Source organism: Tenrec ecaudatus, chromosome 2, assembly GCF_050624435.1.
Source record: "Tenrec ecaudatus isolate mTenEca1 chromosome 2, mTenEca1.hap1, whole genome shotgun sequence".
Lineage (NCBI taxonomy): Eukaryota > Metazoa > Chordata > Mammalia > Afrosoricida > Tenrecidae > Tenrec > Tenrec ecaudatus.
The window spans coordinates 274,007,379-274,029,775 of NC_134531.1; the positions used below are offsets into that span (position 1 = coordinate 274,007,379).

Genomic DNA, 22,397 nt, shown 5'->3' on the forward strand with positions numbered 1-22,397 from the left:
GGAGAAGACGGCACCTGCACTCTTACTCCTTCCCCTTGAAGAAGTTATGCGACTCAAGCTCTAATTAAATGGACTTGCTGGGAGTTTTGGGGTCAGTTAAAGGGGAAGCTATGCACTGGGCTCCGCGGTTTGGGGGACGTCTTAGTTCTTCATGCCGCTCAGACAGAAACACCACAAGTGGGTGCCTTTAAGGAACAGGCATATCTCAATCTCACAGTTTAAAAACACTCCCTGCCACAGAGTGGGATTAGACTCAGAATTTAAGGCGCTGACTCCCGGGAAAGGCTTTCTTTCTGCTGGTTCTGCCGAGCAAAATCCTTGTCTCAGCTTCGCTAGCCCATGTGTCCCTTTGTCTCTTCATAATTTCCATGTGGTGCTTACATCCCTCATTTGTGCTTGTGTGTGTGTGTGTGTGTGTGTGTGAAGTCGGTTCCCTCTATTTCTCAAAAATAACGGGGAATCAACATCGGCGTGTAAAAGAAAAGGAGAAAAGCGACTAAATGATTGTGATGATGACTGTACAGCCTTTGTTTATAGGATTGAACGGTCGAATTGTATGATATGTTAATTACAGATCAATAAAAAGCAATTAAAGACACATCTTATACTGACACAATTTCATTAATATTAAAAAGAAAACTTGATCCTCAATTGGATTCCACACAGAGATGTAGAGGTTAGGATTCCATCACATATCTTGGAGAACACAATGCAATCCATAGTTTTGGATTTGAGTCAACTTACCATTTCTTCTAAGCCACCAAGTGCTAAACAGTGTAATTTATCACTCTGTATTACTGCCCGTAGAGAGTAGATGCAGTGTCACAGTCTAAGGCTTTTCTCTTCCTTTGGTACGAGCACTTTCAATGGCCCCCTGCTACACACACACACACACACACACACACACACACTCTCTCTCTCTCTCTCTCTCTCTCACACACACACACCATATGAACATTTTCAATGGTCTCCTGCTACACCTACACACACACACACACACACACACACACACACACACACACACACACACTCTCACACACACCATATGAACATTTTCAATGGTCTGCTATACACTACACACACGCACACACACTCTCTCTCTCTCTCTCACACACACACTATACGAACATTTTCAATGGTCTGCTATACACTACACACACGCACACACTCTCTCTCTCTCTCACACACACACACACACCATATGAACATTTTCAATGGTCTCCTGCTACACCTACACACACACACACACACACACTCTTTCTCTCACACACACCATACAAACATTTTCAATGGTCACCTGCTACACCTACACACACATACACACACACACACATACACACACTCACACACACCATAGGAACATTTTCAATGGCCCCCTGCTACACACAAACACACACACACACATACCATACAAATATTTTCAATGGTCTCCTGCTACAGACACACACACACACACACACACACACACACCATACGAACATTTCAATGGTCTCCTGCTATACATACACACACACGCACACACACACGTGCGTGCAGCATCCCCATCCCCATGGAACACAGTGATTAACAATCTTGGCTTCTTACAGAAAAGGTTGGAGGTCTGAAGCACAGGAGAAAGGCCTGGCAATCTCTTGCCCAGCGACCGCAAATTCTCTGGTGCCCAGTTCTCATCTGATGAACTGACTTGATGGTAGCTGGTTTGATATACTTCACCCCCCTCACCTCCCACCCCCATTTTGTTTTTGCTATTTAAGAGACAGTCAAAATATGTGCTATGCATTTTTACTCAGCATTTGAACTTTCAGGGTGGGGCATTTGGCATCAACATATTTTAAGGTTACCAGCTAATTTCGTGATACTGCCAAATGTGGGAAAATCTGTGTTAGGATCCACACTTTAAGCTGCTTTACTGCAGAGCTCTACATGTTCACAAGGAATAAATTCCATGATGCCCAAAATGTTTCTTCTCAGCTTAAATAATAATGTTTTATAATGCAGTCTGATGTTACTCGAGTAGAAGCCGACCCGAATATCAGCCAAGGCACCTAATTTTACCACAAATACTGCATTAAAAATGTGCTGAAAAACTCGGCTTATACGTGAGTATAGATGGTGTCTTTGCCTTTTGAGGCTATGTGTTATGAATGTTTGAGAAGATGTTCAGAAACCTTTGGTTACAACAAAAGCACCTATGGGGGCAATACAGCCAAGAACTTTAAATAGTATTCCTGTTTTTTTTTGTTTGTTTCTCTGTATGCATATAGTTTGCTGTTTTAAAAATAAATATTTTCTTTATAATGAGAGTAAGAATTAACATATTTTCTGATGAAACTATCCAACAATGAGCATGCAACTTTGTCAAGTTTTAACTTTAACGAGAAGGTCCACAGAAGATAATGAGGGGCATCTTCGTGAGATTTCATTTTTTTCTTCTTCTTTTTTTAGGTCTGGTCTGATTTCATTTTCAAGGGTCAGATTTTTATGTCATGATTTAAGAAAAGTGAGAACCTAGCTCTCTCTATATACATAGAAACTTGGCCAATTTATAGTTGTCATATTTTCATGGGGAAACTATGTAATTTGGCTTTGATCAGTTATGAACTTTTATAAATGCATGAGGAAAAATCGCTTCCTTTTCATGTTTTCGACTTTTTATGCATTCTTGTTACCAGTGTTGTGTAGCTGATTTAATTCAACCCCAAGAAGGGATTTTCATAACTGACGCTGACCGCATGTGAGTCGCAGAAGCTCACATCTGCACATTCACAGCATCATCCAGAACTACTCACAGACACTGAAGAATCCGAAAGGAGTTTCTTACTGTTCATTTGGAAGCAAGTTCAAGTATAAGCTAACTGAAGCTAAACTGGGTATTAGAAGAGCTCTGGTGTATCCAAGGGCACTTTACCCAGACATGTGTCAGATGTCCATTTTTGCCCTAGCTAACTCTCTGACTAGGTAGAAAACTTGGTCAAATTATTTAACCTTCTCCCACCAATTTCCATATTTAAGAATTAAAGAACTGTGGAAATATAGGCCTATGGATTTAATGTTAGGGAAGAGTTCCTCTACCGATCCGTTGAAGGCACATGTTCTCTGGCCCAATGAGGATTAGTTACCATGTCTGCTTTGCTAGGTCGAACTGGTAGGCCCTTGTCAACTCGTCCAGATGAGCCTGCAGCATGGGTTGTATCTCTTCGCGTGGGGACGGAGTAAGCGTTGCAGTGGACTGCTGTCCAAAGGAGACAGCAGGAGAAGAAGCCACGCCTCGGACAGGAGGGGTCGGGACCCTATCATCATCTTCTTCCAGTTCGTCTTCCATTCCCTGGTGCAAGTAGGTTTGTACAGGTAGAGGCGGGCACCAGCTGTCACTGTCGTAGCTGAAAGGAAAGGGGAAACCAGAGCACGTTTACATGCGAGCATGTACACCATCACACCGACAGTAAAAAGCAACCCCATCCTAACTGCAGCGGGCTCTCGGCTGATTTCCTCCTGAACAAGTTGCTGGTGTGACTAGAGTAAATCACTGGACTGTTAGCATCATGCCCAATGGTGAGCGCATCTGCTATCTCAGTATCTCAATTTACTCTGAAGTGATCTTATTAGCTAATTGTTAACCCACAGTTACAAACGGCAATACTGTCCCAGAAAAGTCACCCATGTGGAAAAATAAATTGCTAATTAAAGACAACTAATGAACTCAATGCTTGTAGATTTAACCACTTTCTTCTGCTGTTCCCTGAACAGAATATGCCAAGCAAACTGATGGATTTTCCAAGAAAGGTTCGGGAATTTTCTTTACACTGATTTTAGATCTATCCTAACCTCTCAGTCTATCTACAAGACATGTCTGTCATGAAGCCTTTGTTCTACAAAATATATTCAATACCCTGTGATTTTTTAAACCATTTAGTTGAAAACTAGTGATTCCTTTTTATTGCCATAGCTAAATCCAAATATTTAAAGCAGAAATTCCACATCCCTCTTCTATTCCAGCACCTCTTTGACCATCCTCCACAGAGGCAACACGATTATTTTCCTGAAGTTATCATCATATCACACCTCTGAGTAAAATAATATCACACCTCTGACGTAAGAGAAAATCCAAACTCATTCACGGGGCATAAGAGACTCGTCCACACTCGGTTGTCCTGTTTTTCCAGCTTCGTTTCCTGCCATTTCCCTGACACTTCCTGCATATTCATTCTGCATCCTGGGTCTTCATGTGGCTGTTCTGAAGCGGTTTGCCCCTGAGCTCCAGTTCTCATTTCCAGGTTTTGTTCAAATGTCATGAGTTTTAGGAAGCCTCTCTGCCACTGCCACATGCGTTTGATCACAAGTGCATATTAATGATAGTTTTTCACTTCTTATATGATCTTGAAATCATTCGATTCTATGTCTGTATTTCCCTGCTATTCTGAAATCTTAAAAACCAAGAACTCTACATTCCCAACATGCGCTTCCGTGTCAAACACAAAAAAGCTATGAAGCATATGAAGGTGCTTTAAACCATTCAGGGAAATTTTCTATTTATCTTTTAATTTCACTTTCTAATGTATACCTTGTCTTGATCTTACCTAAAATACTGTTGCTCTTATTGTTAGATGCCGCGGAGCTAGTTCCTGCTCACAGTAATCCTATGTACAACAGAACGAAGCACTGCCTGGCCCTGTGCCGCACAAACAGTGCTATGTGGACGGCACCGTGGCATTCGCTGGTCTCAATTAATCTCATGGGAGGTCTTCCTTGTTATTGTTGATCTTCGCCTTACCAAGCATGATGTCCCTTACAGTCCCTCCTGAAGGTTGCTCTTGTTAAGAACAGTTCATTCAATTCTGACTCATAGAACCCTCTGAAAAACAGAACTAAATACCCCCTTCCCAGTCCTGCGCCACCCCCACAATTGTGATGTGTGAGCCCATTGTTGCAGATGCTGCGTCAATCCATCTTGTCAAGGTCTTCCTCTTGTTGGTTGCTCCTCAACTTTACCAAGCCTGATGTCCTTGCCCTCTGGAGATTGTGTCCAAAATACATAAGATATAGTCTCACCATCATCACTCAAGGGACATTCTAAATCTATTTCTTCCAAGACAGACTCACACATTCTTCTTGTGGTCCACAATATGTTTACAACGTGTTTACACCAGAATCCCAAGACGTCTCTTCTTCAGTCTTCCTTGTTCACAGCCCACCTTTTGCTTGTGTGCCAGGCCATTGAAGAGGCAATGGTGTAGGTCAGGGGCAATCTTGTCCTCAAAGTGACATTGTGGCTCTTTCACACTTCACAGAGGGATTTTACAGCAGATTTACCCATTTCCATATGTCATTGATTTCTTTACTGCTACTCCCATAACTGTTGATTATGAGTCAAAATTGAAGGTGATACAAGTAAAGTGAAATCTGTCACAACTTTAATATTTCTATGCTTATTGGTCCACTTCCAAGGATTTTTATTTCTTTGATATTAAGATGCAATCCACACTGAAGTCTGTAATATTTGATCTTCAAAAGCAAAGGCTTCAAGCCTTCTTCATTTGTTGCAAGCAATATTGTGCCATCAGAATATAACAGGTTGTTAATGAATCTTCTTTCAATTCTGATTCCATTTACTTTATACACTTAGTTTCTCAAAATTTCATGTAGTATACATATTGAAAAAGGAAAGATATGATCCTGTTTCACATTTTTCTTGATTTTAAACCACAGAATATTTCCTTATTCTGTGATTGACTGCCTATTGGTCTATGTACAGATTCCATAAAAACACAATCTAGAATTTCCACTCTTTGCCATTGTATCCTTAATATCTTATGACCTCCATTGTTGAATCCCTTTGAATAGTCCATAAAACAGAGACAAGGATCTTTCTGATATTCTCTGCTTTCAGCCAATACTTATCAGACACAATCAATGATACCCCTCATCCCATGACCTTTTCTTAGTCTAGCTTGATCTTTGGTGGTTTACAATGGACAAACTGTTGCAATTATTTCTTAATAACCCCCAGCAAAATTTTACATGTGAGAATTTTATGACACTCTTCATAATTTCTGCATTCTGGTAGGCCACCTTTCATTGAAATGGCCTCAAACTTACAAAGACTAACTTTTACAACAAGTCTGTGATATTTCCTCTTGAATGTTCTTTTACTTCGTATAGCTAAAGCCAAGTATAAAATGTATTTATTTGGCAGTCATTTAGCAGACAATGGACGCACCTCCCAAATCAGATATTTCAGAAGCTGAGAGTAAGCAAATAATCTCCATGACAGAAGCCTGTGAATCGATCTACAAGTCATGTGAATAACCTCATGAGTCCCTGGCTCTTGCACAGAGTTAATACATTTGACTATTAATCAAAAGGTTTGAAATTCAAGTATACACAGAAGCATTTCAGAAGAAAGACTTGGTGTTCAACTTTTTGGAAAATCAGCCACTTTCCATCCCGTTGAGTACAGGTCACATAAGCCAGGGTTAACTCAATGATAAGTAGCAAGAAATGGTAAATCAGTTCCATAGTCTCCCCAAGAAACGTGGGCATTGTAAGTAGAACATGTGGTGGTTCACAGAAAAGGATTCTGAATTCCTTAACTGACTAGAGCTGGCATCCAAAGAGGAAAGTTGGCCAAGTAAGTTGGTGATTTAAGGTTGAGTCTAAAAGGAATGGAACTTTCCACCCCTGGGACTTTGGAATTTGGCAAATGAGTGATGGATAGTCATAAAGACATACACTGGAAATGATATTTCATCACATGCATGTCATTTTGGATTCTTTAATCTTCTTGGACGCCCGAACTTCATGTGATCAACTTCCAAAGCGTCTTCCATCTAAGGTGGTCATACTTTAAAGTGCTTTGGTTCATTTCAGGGTCATTTTCCTCTCGTGCCGAGGCTACCTGAAAAATCTACCTCACTGAGGTAAAAAGTGAAGCATTTCAGAAGCTCTGCAAAATTTGGTAGAAATATTTATTTACTTATTTAAAGCCTTTTATTGGGCACTCATACAGCTTGTATGCACACATCCATCCATCCATTGTGTCAAGCACATTTGTACATTTGTTGCCATCATCATTCTCAAAACATTTTCTTTCTACTTGAGCCCTTGGTATCAGCTCCTCATTCCCCCCACCATGCTCACTCCCTCATGAAGCCTTGATAATTTATAAATTACTATTATTTTTTCATGTCTTACACTGACTGATGTCTATCTTCATCCACTCTTCTGTTGTCCGTCCCCCTGGGAGGGGGTTATATAGAGATCATTGTGAGAGGTTCCCCCTTTCTCTCCCACCTTCCCTGCCCTCTCTTGGTGTCACTACTTTCATTATTGTCCTGGAGGCGATTATCTGTTCTGTATTCCCTATGTTTCCAGCTCTTATCTGTAGCTGTGTATATGCTCTGGTCTAGCTGGATTTGTAAGGTAGAATTGGGGTCATGATAGTGGGGGAAGGAAACATTAAGAAACTAGAAGAAAGTATAGCACTGTTATATTTTTCAATGGTGCTATACTGTACCCTGACTGGCTTATCTCTTCCTTGTGCCCATTCTGTAAGGGGATGTCCAATTTTCTACAGATAGGCTTTGGGTCTCCACTCAATTTTGCCTTTTATTTACGTTGATATGATTTTTTGTTCTGGGTCTTTGATGCCAGATACCTGATCCCATAGACACCACATGATCACACAGGCTGGTGTGCTTCCTCCATGTGGACTTTGATGCTTCTCAGCTAGATGGTCACTTGTTTATCTTCAAGTCTTTAAGACCCCAGATGCTATATCTTTTGAAAGCCGGGCACCATCAGCCTTCTTCACAACATTTTCTTCTGTGCCCATTTTGTCTTTAGTGACCTTGTTGGCAAGATGAGCATCATGGAATGCCAGCTTAGTAGAACAAAGTGTTCTTGTATTGAGGGTGTATTTGAGTAGAGACCCAATGTCTGTCTGCTATCTTAACATTTAACACATAAATCTATGTATATAGATCTATTTCCCTATCATTATATACAAATATATTTACATATGCACATGCCTGTGTTTAAACCTCTATAAATGCTCTTTGTCTCCTAGCTCTTTTCTGAAATATTTATTTTTAACTATCACTTGTATTTCAGTTTAAGTGGTAGGCATACTTTTGTGTGTACAAATAACAATGTTTATATACTAGAAAATTCTCCTGGTTAAATTGTATTCTTATTAAATGACTACATTATTACCAATCTAAATTGAAAAATATATTGCTTAAAAAGATGCCATTTTATCTGTTTTATGTGCTGGGGGCCACTTTTAAATTTTATTTGAAGGGAAGTCATTGCAGCTTAAAGTTTTCACAGCTTCTAATAAATCTTCTCACTGCTTTTGAGTTGCAGCTGAGTCATATGGGGCATTCCACTCCCATAAGACCTATAATCTCAGAGACTCATAGGGACAGTTCTTCTTTGTCCTATAGGGTCACTATGTGTTGGCTAATACATCGTACACAACAATTATCGTTTCAAAATGAAATATAATGATAGATTGGAAAACACACATATTTTTACACAGTTTCTTCCACTGCGTATAGAATCAGCAACTGACGTCATTAGAAGGTTTTGAAATTTCTTCACCAGGAGCCCTGCTTATAACACTCTGGCTTATTTTCACTTTGGTATTTTTCCATCCTGGTGTATTAGTTTATGGATTTCAACCCATTTCAAACAAACTGCACCCTTCTAAGAACACATCTTAAAATTCTCAAGCTGCCGGCTAAATCCATTTCTTTTTAAAGTTCCCTGACAAGAATAGCCACAGGTGATATCATTCTGAGGGTGTATTGGCATTTTATATTTGAAAATTAATTAGACACTGATTTCCAATGTTGTTCCTTTTAACTGTTGTATACTTTATTTTAATACTTCTCTTTTCACATTTAGTGTGCATTTAATTGATATTACACTTCAATACATTTATGAGATTGCACTATTCCTGTTTTTCGCTATATTCAATATAAGACAGTAAAAATGGTCATGATGAAGGCATTATTATTGAAAATGAAAGTATTTAAAATTAAATAGAAACACACCATTTAAATTGGAAGTATACAAATTGTTCCATTAATAAAGATGCATTGGTTCTTCCTCTAAAAAAGCAAATTATTTACTTGACGTTAGATATTATATTTTTATGTCAAATATTATATGTGTAAGGCAAATAAAAACAGTTATACTGTTCATTTCCTTATTTTTCCAATATTTTAAGTGCTTGCTGTTATACTCTATCAGTAGTTATAATCAAATTTTTTAATAGTTTTCCATTCATCATAAGTATTTTCCTAACTTTAAGTGACCTATGATCAGTAACATTACACATGTGCATAAAGGAGGACCATGTTTATAGATTCATTCTTTCCTCTAGAAATATTCACATTCCACCTATGATTTCATTACTTCATCAATATAAAACTATTCTTACTTCCAATAACTCAGTGGCAATTGAAACACCAGTGATTAGCAATGAACCACTGTCTGAGACAGGGTCAGACAAGTCTCTCAGGTGGGAAGGCACTCTAATATGATGGGGAAAGAGCGGCCTCCTTCAAAGAGAGTCAGTCTTCATGACATGGATGAATGAAAGCGTTCAGGACTGTCATTTGCGAGTATGGCATGACTCCCAAGGAGAAGAGATGGCTGGAAACCTATATTAATAATTGACATAGATGAATTATGTATCTAGAAAAACTGGACGTCTTACAAAAAGAAATGGAAAAATACAGAGAAATATCTTAGGCATTGTTATTGTCGTTGCTAGGGGATATCCAGAGGTTTTGTGCAGCAGATTTTGCTAACTGAATATGACATTTGATCTCTGGACTGCTGCTTCCTCCATCATTGCTTGTGGATCCAAGCAAGATGAAACTCTGGACAACTCCAGTCTTCTGTTTGCTCTGAGGCTGCTTCTTGGTCCAAGTGTGAAGATTTCTGATTTCTTTACACCAAGTCGTTACTCTCTACGGAAGGCTGTACCCCTGGGTGGTCCTCAATAAGTGAGTCAACAAAGAAGTGTTCAGTTTCCCAACATCCTGTCCTTTGATAACCAGCTTTGTTTCTATCACCAAGATCATAGTTTCCAATCATCCCTTCCTCGTTGTTTCTACCTTTTGCCCTTCATTCACCGAGGATTACGATGCATCTTAATTGCATGTCTCATCCATGTAAGGCACAAGAAATTCATAGAATTCTTCAATCGCTTTAGTAGTTGTATTAACTGGACTTCCCTGTAAGCTTATAATATCCTGTCACATATAGACTTACATTTCCTGATATATCTTGAGATTTTTTTGATGGTGAATAAGACACCATTCATGTTGAACATGCAATTAATTCCTAGCATATTAACCATAGGATTGTCCAACTCAAAATGGCTACTACAATTCCATTCCAACTCACTAATACCCAGAATATGTGAGCTTGGTTAGGTAAACAGTCAGTGACATAGGGAAACTGACTCTGGTGTCTAAGGACAGAACAACAGAAATGCCAAAGATAGCAATCTTCAGTTTCAGTTCATTTTTGAAGGCTTCCAAAAGTCCTAGATTCACGCTTGCACATTACACATTCAGATTACTAATAGATGTATGCATCTGTTTCTTCTTAATTTGAGTTATGTCCCATGAGCAATTCAAAGTCCTGAAAACTTTAATACATTCCACATAACTGATGTGCTTTCCAAACTGAAGGGCTCAATTCTGGCTCAATATCTGACAGTGTTCTGCTGCTATTTATAAGATTGTCAGTGGCTCGTCCCTCAGAAGTGAACAGCCTAAATCTTTCAAATATCCCGTTGTATTTGAGATACCAGTGGCATAGCTTCCAATAACATAGCAACATGCAAGCTTTCATAGCAAGAAAAACTGGCAGATAAAACAGCTGCTGCCCAGTTGCATTTTCAATGTCCTTCAGACAGAAAGGCATATGTTATGGCATTGTATCTTATAATGTTCCATTGTGATGTATAACTTTTCAGTGGTCCTGGTGGCATAGTGGCTTACATCTTATGAGACTAATCAAAAGATAAACAGTTGAAAACCGCCAGCCCCTCCGTAAGAGACTTTCTACGCCTATACAGATTTACAGTCATGGAAACCCACAGGAATGATTCTACTCTGCCCTATAATGTCACTATGAATAAGAATCAATTCTATGGACATGCATTTGAGCGCTGAGTTAATTCCTCAGAAATAGACAACCAATTCCTTGTTCCAAGTATGTTATCAGTCTAGAAGCACCTCAGAACCGTTCACCATGTGCTCCCATGCTGACATTTGAAATTTTGGTTCCAAAATACCAGCATCACAGCAATGCACAAGTCCCCCACTGACTAACAAGTGGTGGAACAATGATTATATATACGATGGAATGAAAGTGCACAGCACAGTGGTTCTCGACTTCCTAATGCCGAGACCCTTTAATACAGTGCCTCATGTGGTGGTGACTCCCCAGCATAAAATTATTTTCGTTGCTACTTCATCACTGTAATTTTGCTACTGTTAGGAATTGGGTGACCACCGTGAATGGGTCATTCGACTCCCAAAGGGGTCACGACCCACAATTGAGAACTGTTGACATGGAGAACAGAGGAGATTGAAGAATAAGTTGGTTTCGGTTATGTTAAGATAATGTCGAAGGAATCATAATTAATTGTACATGACTCAATTTTTATTTATCAATTCATGCCATCAGGTGAAGTATCGATTTACTATAGCACGGCTATTTCTAAAAGATAAACAGAAATTGCTAAAAGTATTACATTTCTAAAAATATGTTTCATTTGGTATTTATTTTCACTTGGATTGATCTTATCACTAATTATCTCATACATTTTCTTTAAAAGCATGCTGTAGATAATCTACCATAAAAGTAAGCCATGGGACCTAAGCAGAGCTGAGAAATATTCATGGCTTTTCCCCAATGGTGAAAGCGGAAGGTGGAAAAATGAGGAGCATGAAAGAGATGAGACAGGATCAGAAAGGTTGGATGCAAATAAATTAAGGAAAGGTGTCTAAGTACCAAGAGGAAGAACTATGGTATTCAGCATTTTGTGATTACACCTCTGAAACCTTTTCAGGACAACTAATTCTTCGGAATCACACAAAGACTAAAGGTCGAAACACAACAGCTGATTCCTCAAATGTTAAGGCAAGCGTCTGTCTGTGTTTAGTTTCCTTAACACTGACTGAAATACATCTTATTTTGAGCGATTGAATTTCAACTGTTCCTGGTAGTAACACAGAAAACAAATTAAAAGGCCGTGAAAAAGGACCTTTGACCAGCCTTTGCTAGAGGATCTTCTGCTGTTTGACTTACTGTCAGTGAAATAGAGGACATCATACTATTGTCCTGCCTTGTGAATAATGAGAAAGATGACAACTAATCAATGTTCCATGTGATCTAGCTTGTTAAAGGCCAGATATAAATATCAAATTACTAATAACAACATAATAAAGTTCAGTGGCAGCAAAAGCTTGCCAATTGCAAATTACAATCACTAAGTAAGCCACTGGTTTCCTACTATATTGCCACTGGGTTATATATTTATATATATCATTAGATTATAATCTAATTAGATAATATATAGATATAATTCTCAAAGCTGGACCAATAGGTAATGTCATGATAAATGGAGAAAAGATGAAAGCTGCCATGGATTTATCTTGCTTGGATCCACAATCAATGCTTATAGAAGCAATGGTCAAAAAAATCAAATGACTATTGCTTTGGGTAGATCTGCTATATAAGACATCTTTAAAGTGTTGATGAAGAAGAGATCGCTTAGAGGACTAAGGTGCACCTGAAAAAACTCATGGTATTTTAAGTCACCTTACATGCATATGAAAGTTAGGTACTGAATAAAGAGGAGCAGAGAAAATTTGATATATGGCACGGGTAAAGATATCAAAAGGACAGACTCTCAAAATGCTGTATTTGCACCGCAGCTGTCAGTCTCCAAGGGTTTTCAGATCAGCCCTGCGAAACCTGATTGGGATCAGAAGATTTAAGCTAGCAGACAGACTGACATCACCCTAGCATTTTCCTGCAATCATTGTCCTGCCAGCTGGACAGAGCCTCTGACAGAGCCACAAGCCAGCTGCAACTGGAGATGGGTGGGAGGTGGGGCCAAGGCAGGGGTTATGGCTGAGCCTTAGTGGGTGCAGACACAACAATCGGCCCACCTGCTTGTTCTCACTGGAGCAAACCCTCAGATATATATATTCTGAAGGACCTTGTGTGGAGCATACCTATACTTTTGTACTTGAACATGAATTGAATACTGGTAACTTTTTGATATATAACACTGTGAAGAAAAAAACCCTCAAAAGTCCAAGAAAGATTTGATGGATTGATGCTATGTAAAACAGAGTCGTGGTGCTACTGCCTAGAAAGTGTCAGACTCCTAACTGCAAGGTTAGCGGTTGAAATCCATCAGCTTCCCCATAGAGGAAAGATGAGGTTATCTGTTCCTGTAATGATTTACACCCTCAAAATCTCTTACTGGGTCGATAAGAGTTTGAACAGACTTGATGGCAGTGAATTAAACTTTAGAAATATCATTAATTAAAATGAAGACCAAGAAAACATATTTTCAAGATTGTGATTAGGCCGGGGATTCAAAAGGTTCATGGAAAAATGGAATTAAAAAAACGATAAGGGATTTTTCCATGAACTTTATGAAATTCCTTTTAATTCTGAACTGTATAATCTCCATGATTTGTGCCTTTCCTTTGGTTCCATGGTCATTTTCTTATTGCACATTTTCAAGATATCAGCCAGGCTGCTGAAATCCCCCACACCTTCTCCCCTTGTCCTCACTGTCAAATCTTCTAATCCCCCGATGTACTCCATTACAAGAACACCCTCTCAACTTTTTTCACAGCTGGATCTTAAGAGACCTCACATTTTTCCTACCCTCTATAAATGAAACACACTTTATACACCAGCTACCAGTTGCCCAAAGAAGCAGACAAGTGACTCAAATGTGATGGGATGGGTATTCCAGCAGAGGTGTAAACCTAAGAAAAGGAGAAAAAAGCAAAATAAAGGCAGCAGACACTAACCAGGAACAGAGCAGGAATTCAAAGGAAGAATAGAGTGCAAAGGGCCAACATAGGGGGTGTTTGTCTCCTTTGTCTTCTCATCAAACTGTCCTCTGGCACAGGGATTAGTGTTCAACTGTGTGGTAGGTATGTAATCTGGTGTCAATTTGAGGATTAAGAGGTAGGGGCGGAGCCTTGCCTCCCAATCAGGATATAGCCAATGAGGCCTCTATGTGGTCATGGCCTTCTCCTGAGGATTCTGGGAGCTCATTTTTCGTCCTTGGAGGCAGGAGACATACTCCCTCTCTTAGCTCACTCCCTGTGAGACATCCCTGTGGAGGGGACACATGGAGAGAGGCTGATGGAGCCAGAGAAGACACGCGGAGAGCCCTGCAAGCACTGCGATGCTTACACCACCACTGGATCCACAAGACTTCCCACCCTCTGGCCTGTGATCTTCCTGCATTCAGTGTCATGACATGTGTTCATGATCTATACAGACTTTATAGATTGGTATCAGACATATGGCCCATTATCAGACTTAGGGTCTTGAGCTGGGATGTTTTCTCAATATTCAATTGCTCTTGTATATAAAGCTCTTTCTTATACACATGAGTGTCTATGAATGTGTTTCTCTAGTCAACCCAGACTAACACAAACTGCTAGCTGGAAGGTTGGTGGTTTGAATTCCTGGGAGAAAGATGACGGGCAATTTTTTTGGTAAAAATTTATAAACTTGGAAGACAGAAGGGGAGGGGATGTTTTACTCTTTCCTCTAAAGTTGCTATGAATTGGAATCAACTCCTGGCAGCAAGTTTTTTTTGGGGGGGGGGGCATCTCCTTATTAATTTATTTTAGTTTATTGCTCTATGAACAGAACATTATCTATTCGCACGCCACTTGGTAACTTTCCTAACCGTTGGCTGCAACTGTTGGAACACAGACTTCCTTATGTCAAGACTGTGTCTCATTATATGTGTCTTTACTGCTTCTGGCGAACAGCCTGGCACCCAACCACCACACAATGCTGTTATTAGTCATTTTCTGAATAAGTGACTTAAGATGCACCTCAGACGTCATCTTCCATAAAGCCTTCCTCAGACTTCTCCGGCTAAAATGATTATCCCTCTGAGTAGTCTTATGAAGGTAAGTAAAACATGTTGCTCTCGGAGGTCCAGTTCATTCATCAAGCTTACTCCAAACAACACACGTTTAAACATCTTTTCAAACTGTAGATAGAGACAAGATCTCCCAGCATACCCTTTGCCTTCATCTCATTAGGATGCCTTTGAAAATTCCCAATCATAATGGTTCTCAGGTGGGTGTCTACCAGGCAATTCAAGAAGAGAGGGCGGCTCGGACGATTACAGAAATTGTTAAAAACATGGAAGAATGGGCTTCAAAAAGTAAGGGGAAAGATTCCATTAGCTTCAATTCCATGTTTTCGTGAACCTTCTGAAATCCTTTCATACCTGTGATCCTTAGGCAAACTGGGGTAAAAATGAATGTATTATTCAAATAAGCCAAGATATTTCAATAGTTTATATACTTCTATGTAAAAAATAACTTGGAAGAAGAACTCTGCATGAATTCTCTATTTTTAGGGCCATCAAGGTCCAAAACAGAAATGCTGACGTGGAAACTATGATGCAGATATTAAATTCAGAATTGTTAAAATAGAAAATAAAAACACTAAGCATATTTTTTATCCAACCAGTTTGGTAGAAAGGACAGAATCAAAATATTGATCTCCTTTTGCTTTAAAATTAACAGGGGCAGGGAGGGGGCACAGCCTGTGAAATGTGTGTAAAAGCATAAGGAAAATGCTCACATTCAAAGGCCCTTGAAGGAAAATTTCAGCTTAGGATGGTTTTGTTACAGAGTATGTATTGACTTGAACTTCTGTTATTGTTCCAGCCACTAAATTTCCATCAAAGCTGATGCTTAAAGTTCTACCCACTGGCCAGGTCCTTACAATTATCCCATTGTGAGGGAGCGCTACAGTGGGCGCCCTGCTATGGCCAGACACAGAGTCATTAGAGAGCTCTGAGGGATGAGGAAGAAGGTTATTTTAATTCCCTTTGAGCCCTTCTCCGGAGTGGCTCTTTAGTTCACAGAGCTGTGGGCACTTGCTTTCAAACGAACAAGCAATATTATAAATGGAGACTGCATTATCATGATTGCAGACAATCTAAAGCACTTGAGGGCCAAGGATTGCAGGTCCTCAATATGTGCTGTTTTGTGTTTATCAGCTAAAAATACATAGATGGTTCAAACAATGAAAGGGGTCGAATGAGGTGGGGGAGGTTCAGTCATGAAGGAGGTGGGGGTTAGGCAGGGAGAACAGACGGAGAACACAGAGTATGGATGTAAATCCTTGCAATTGTGTTGGGATATAAATCTAGAGATATATCCTTACCCATTTTCTTGCTGTTCTACCGCATAGTGTTCCAGCTCCGAGCCTGGAAGGGGTTGGACGGGGGGAGGAGGTAGTGGCACATTGGCCCAGGTCGATCCATTGTTTTTCTGTGGTTTGGAAGAGTTTTTGTTTTTCTTCTTTTTTCCACCTTTTCCACCTGAAAGTAATAACACATGTATTCAGAGATGCAGAACACCAAGCGGAGTATGTCTGATGGGAAGACGTATTTTTGTTTGCAAAACACCAGAATCGGAATGCTACATTGTTAAGAGCTATAAACAATACGGTGATATAATCAGAACAACATTTATATAAATCTTTCAAAATGATATTGTTTTTCCTTTTAATACATTAGGAGAGCATAGCTGAATAAACCCAAACATGGCTGCGGTATCAAAAGCACACTTATTGATTTATTCATGTTGGCTGCTCCCACGTTTTCATTGTTAGATGAAATAATGGGCCATAACAAATTCTTTGAAATGTCAGATTTCAGTGCATTCATAATGCTTTTTTGCATAATCTCTCTCAGTGGAAAATGTAGTGTCTAAGGAGATAGCCTAAACTTTTCCATTAGAATTTACTCAATTTAATTAATCCAGGAGAGTAACATTACCTCTCAAATGTAACTGATAAAAATCAATCAACCACAATCTGGAAGCTAGTTGTAAATCTTTCACAATACTATGTTTTATAGGCTTTTTAATTAATGCATGCACAATTATTTTTGCATATAGTGAGAACAGTTCCTCATCGATTCAAGCGTAACATTTCATAAGACTCTAAAAGGAAGTCAATGATACACAGTAAGCAGTTTTAGTACTGCTGTAACACAAGTTAATGTATGGACAAAACACTAGCAAAAAAAGCCCTGCAGAATGTATGGCATGTCTAAGATGACAATGAATGTATTGATACATAAACTTAACAGAAATCAGATAGGGGTGATGCTACCAACAACAATAAGCCAGGGCCACAGTCAGATACAACTTGGTCTCTGGATTGGAAGACCAGCTCCTTTAACTTGATAGATCACTTATGAACCATCACCTCCATTTCCATATACGTGAGACAGATGTGACAGAGTACCCACTTATTGGACTTGTTTTGGGGCTTAAAAGAGATGCTGCAAGTGAAATCTCAGTGTGTAAGGAAGCTTCATAAATCCAAGTAATTTTCCCTCTTTCCCATTTCCTCTGCCTCACAGCATCCCCAGCTTCCAACAGTAGTCTTAAACCTTCTCCATGCCCAATTCCTCCAGACCTAAGAAGCATCCCAGGAATAGCTTTACTGAGAATACTAATAATTAATGTGCTTAAAGATAAGTCTTCAGGTTTATATTTATTGTTGTTGTTGTTAGCTGCTGCTGAGTTTGACTTGACTCATAGTGAACCCATGCATAATGGTACAAAGAATTGCCAGTTCTCTTCTATCCCCTTGATCAGTTAGTTGCTGATTGGACAATTGTCATCAATTGAGAGTTTACTGTTTCATCTCTCTCTTTCACTGCTATAAAGTTTATTCAGATAGAGATCCTTTAGGACAGAATACTAAACCTCTGGATTTCTAAGAAAGTAACTCTTTATGAGAGTAGAAGCCACATCTATCGCTAGTGGACAGGCTGGTGGTTTCGAATTGTTGACCTTGCAGATTTTAGCCCAATGTATAACCACTTAAATACCTCAAGATTTTATTTTCTGATGATACATAAACATTTATTTAAAAACAATGGCTTTTTATTAAGTATGATTCAATGACTCTAGGGGGACAGATTGTGAAATGAATACACGTATGTCCTCTGCAATGTGACCCTAGTTGTAGGTCCTTTCTTCTCTCTCTCTCTATATATCTATATTATATATAGATAATACTGTTATTATATTATATATATATTATATATGTTATTATATTATATATATAATACTGTTCACTTTCCACAGAACTTTTATAAATGATTCATAATCACCATCATAACTGACAAATACCTTTTAAAATCTCTATTTGAGAACATAATACATGAAGAAACCAAAGGTCATTAAAAAGACAAGAAAGAATAAAAAGGCCAATATGAATGCCATAGGAGATTCTGAAACCTGATCTTTAATGTTGAGTAGCTAAACAAATGGAAGTCATTACGTAAGAGAGTTGAGCAGAAACTTTGAAAGGGCAGTTCAAGAAGCCAGAGGAAAGTGTTAAAATAAAATGAGTAAGCACCTGGAATTAAGAAGCCAAACAAGAAGAATATCTCAAGAAGAAAGAAATAAAGAGCACAAGCCTTGAGTTGAAATAGCAAAGGATTCTATGACAGCATGTTGCATTATGCAAGAAACATCAAAAGAAAATGGAAGGAACACACAGCGTCACTGCATCAGAAATAAATGATCAACCAACAACCATCTCGAGAGGTAGCCATGATGTAAAATTAACGTTATTGAAGGAAGAAATCCAAGCTGCATAAGCTTGACTGATGGCATAAGCAAAAAGTACGGCTCCAGGAATTGACAAATTACCAATGGAAATGTTTCAGTGAGCTGAAGAAACACTGGAAGCACCCCCTCATTTATGGCAGGGCATTTAGGTGGTAGCTGCCTGGCCAGTCAAACGGAAGCGAGCTGCCTCTGTGCTCATTGCAAAGGAAGGCGACCCAACAGAAAACGCAAATTGTTGAACAATGCAAAATATATCTCATTCAAGTACAATTGGGCTGGAAACAATTCTCAAAAATGATTGCTGCAAAGAGAACTGCCAGACATTCAAGCCAGATTCCACAGAGGGTTTGTTAATATCCGAGGTATCTTGGTTGAAAGCAGAAAACAACAGAGAGCTATTTACTTGTATTTTCTTAACTGTATGCAAAGACATTTGATTCTGTGGATCATACAAGAGACAATCCTAGAGTACAACATTGCGCTCACAGATAACACAAGTATAGATCAAGAGGTAGACATATGGGGGGGAGAAAGGGTGGGGGTGTTAAACTGCATGGTGTAAAATCAGGAAAGACATGTGTCAGGGTCAAATCTTGTCACCATATTCTTTCGACTTGTATGCTGAACAAATAATTTAAAAAACTAGACTATATGAAGAAGAATGCAATATCAGGATCGGCGAAGGGGTCATTAGCAACCTTCTGTAGGTAGATGTCCAAACTTTGCTGGTTGAAAGCAAGGAGGACGTAAAGCACTTGCTGATGGAGCTCTCATATAGAAGCCTTCAGTATGGATTGTAACTCAATGTAAAGAAACCCCAAATCCTCACAACTAGATCAACACACAGAACCATGATAGAGAAAATATCGAAGCTGGCAAGGATTTCATTTTTCTTGTCTCCATAATCAGTGCTCATTGAAGCAGTGGCTAAGAATCATCGGACAAATCTGGTGCATAAGACCACTTCGACACGTTAAAGAACAAGAATGTCCTTTTGAGGGCTCAGGTTCACCTAATCCAAGTCATGGTTTTTCATTTGTTTGTTTGTTTTTCAATTGCCTCATAGGAACATAAAAGTTGGACCTCGAATAAAGAATCATAATTGATGCATTTGAATTATGGTATTATTAAAGAATACTTAAAGGACCATGAACTGCTAATGGACCAAACACGGCAGGCAATCTTGAAAGAAGTACAGCCAGAATGCTCCCTAGAATCTAGCATGGCAGCACCTCATAACACGTACATTGGACATGTTATCGGGAGAGACTAATCTCTGGAAAAGGACATTATAGTGGGGAGAGGGTCAGTGAAAAAGAGGAGTAGTAAGGAGATGGATTCACATAGTACACGCAACATTGATCGTGAGGATGGCACAGGCCTGGGCAGTGTTTCATTCTGTTTTTCAGAGGGGAAATCTATGAGTGTGAACTGACTTATGTACCTAACCACAACAACATTATACTGAGGAAAGAACGGAGGACATTTCTGGGTATTGAGTGAATCAAATATAGTCACACAGAAAAGAAAGACAAATTAGAGCACAGAAACTTTACTGGAAATTATTATTTCTAGCACCATGACCCCTATTCTGCTGCAGTTCTTTCCCAAGTTTAAGAGAGTGATTGCCTAATTTACCTGGTTGTTTGGAGTCTTGAGTGACACAGACAGGTAAGTGCAGAACTCTTAGCTTTAAAGGTTGGCAATTCACACCTGCTGAAAAGGCCGGAATGTAGGTCTCATTCTGAGTCCTATTGACTCATGTCACCATGAGTCAGAATTGGTTCCATGAACTAATAACACTTCATGTAATGACAATAGATGTAATAAATTGTTTGGAAATCTTGCTGATAAGTGGCACTAATTCATGAGGTTTGTACAGCCAGTATATATTATCCACTGTTTGGGGGATGATTTCTGCTATCTCACTTTGGGTAGTCTTGTCTGAGCTATCTATGAACATGCTCTGTCTTCTTGAACAATGAGCTAAGTGGTACACCCACAATTCCTTTCTGTACTTAGAACTTGAATCTTGAGTCCACTTGAATAATAGCATGTTGCTGTTATTTGTAACCAAGGAAACGTCAGTGAATCAAGGTGAGAATTTCCTGTATCATGTTTTAGGGAAACGTATATTTGGTAGCATGCAAAAATAATTTAGCTAACTTTTCTTAACTCAAAATGTAACTATTTTAATTTTACCTTAGTTTAGTCTTAACTGAATTGTTTTTGTAGTGAATTATGTAAACAATTCATTTCAAAATTAAGCTTATAGTATATTCTTTTAAAAAGGGGTGCATTAACATGTTTTGCTCATGTTACTGATATATACACTTCCTTATATGTGCATTAATACCTATATCTACGTATCTATAGATGTCTATAAACCACCAAACTGAAGCTATAGAGATTGAGTCCATGACCATTTATGGTGACTCTGTAAAACGGATTAAAATTGCTCAATAAGCATTCCAAGTCTGGAAGTCGTTACTGAAGCTGACTGCCACACATTCTCCTCCGGAGCCTTGGGTAGGTTCAAACTACCATTTTTTTAGTCAGCAACTTAACCACCAGGACCCTTGTAGTTATCGATATACTCATATAGGTATGAAAGCTAATAATGTAGATACTATATTAAAACACTGTCATTTCCTTTGATAATTTTAAGTTGCTTTTTAGCAGAAGTATTCCGCTTTTAGGGGTTAAGTTAGTTATAAATATGTTTTGAAGAGGGTTATTTCATTAAAAATTTTGGAATTACCAATTACTTTAATCACTGTACTTATTTTAAATGTATTTAATCACTCCAAATTGATTGAGAAAATCTTTATGACATATTTAGCTCTCTACAAGACAGTGGTTTAATCTTAAATTTGAAAGAATACCTATCATTATGAGAATAAATGAAACTCTTTAATAGTGCATTCCATTGTTCTATATTAAAATGGAAGTCACTTCACTTTTACCTAAAAATGCTTTCTATCACCAGTTTAAAATATTTTTATATTCAAATGTAGATAAAGTAGTTAGTATAAGCAACAAGTCATTCATATGACAGGATCCAATTTTTCATGTAAATGTAATTAAAAGATATAAGGGATTATTTCCATGTGCTTTTGATATATACATGTAGATATATATCCCACATAAGTGCCACTTAGTAGACTAATGCATTAAAAAATAGCAAACATTATTGTGAATCATGTATGGTCTGCATATAATTTCTCAGATGATGACTTTTGAAACTAAGCAACAATCAATGCATACTGAATATATCAATAAAACAAGCATAGAAAATCTCACACAGTCCATAGGTGAGATTATATGAGAGTCTTTTTATGTTTTGCTTGACATTACAGATCACAAGAGCTATAAATAGGAAACAACTTAAGTTGTTGCTTTTTAAGTATTCAAAACAATGTGAGACTCATTATCAATAAATGGCAGTATAAATGACATATAAGGTTATGTAAAAAGGTGCCCTAT

At 38.5% G+C, this 22,397-nt stretch overlaps 1 protein-coding gene across 1 annotated transcript in view; it reads right to left on the bottom strand.

Annotated features, from left to right (window-relative positions):
- ROBO2 (roundabout guidance receptor 2) overlaps nucleotides 1-22,397 on the bottom strand; it is a 210,576-nt gene that overhangs the window by 24,609 nt on the left and 163,570 nt on the right. Inside the window, exons 20-21 of the mRNA XM_075542944.1 lie at nucleotides 16,483-16,639; nucleotides 3,120-3,380 (exon numbers count right to left, since the gene is read on the bottom strand). Of these exons, the coding sequence (XP_075399059.1) occupies nucleotides 3,120-3,380; nucleotides 16,483-16,639 (418 nt within the window). The remainder of the gene's footprint in view (nucleotides 1-3,119; nucleotides 3,381-16,482; nucleotides 16,640-22,397) is intronic.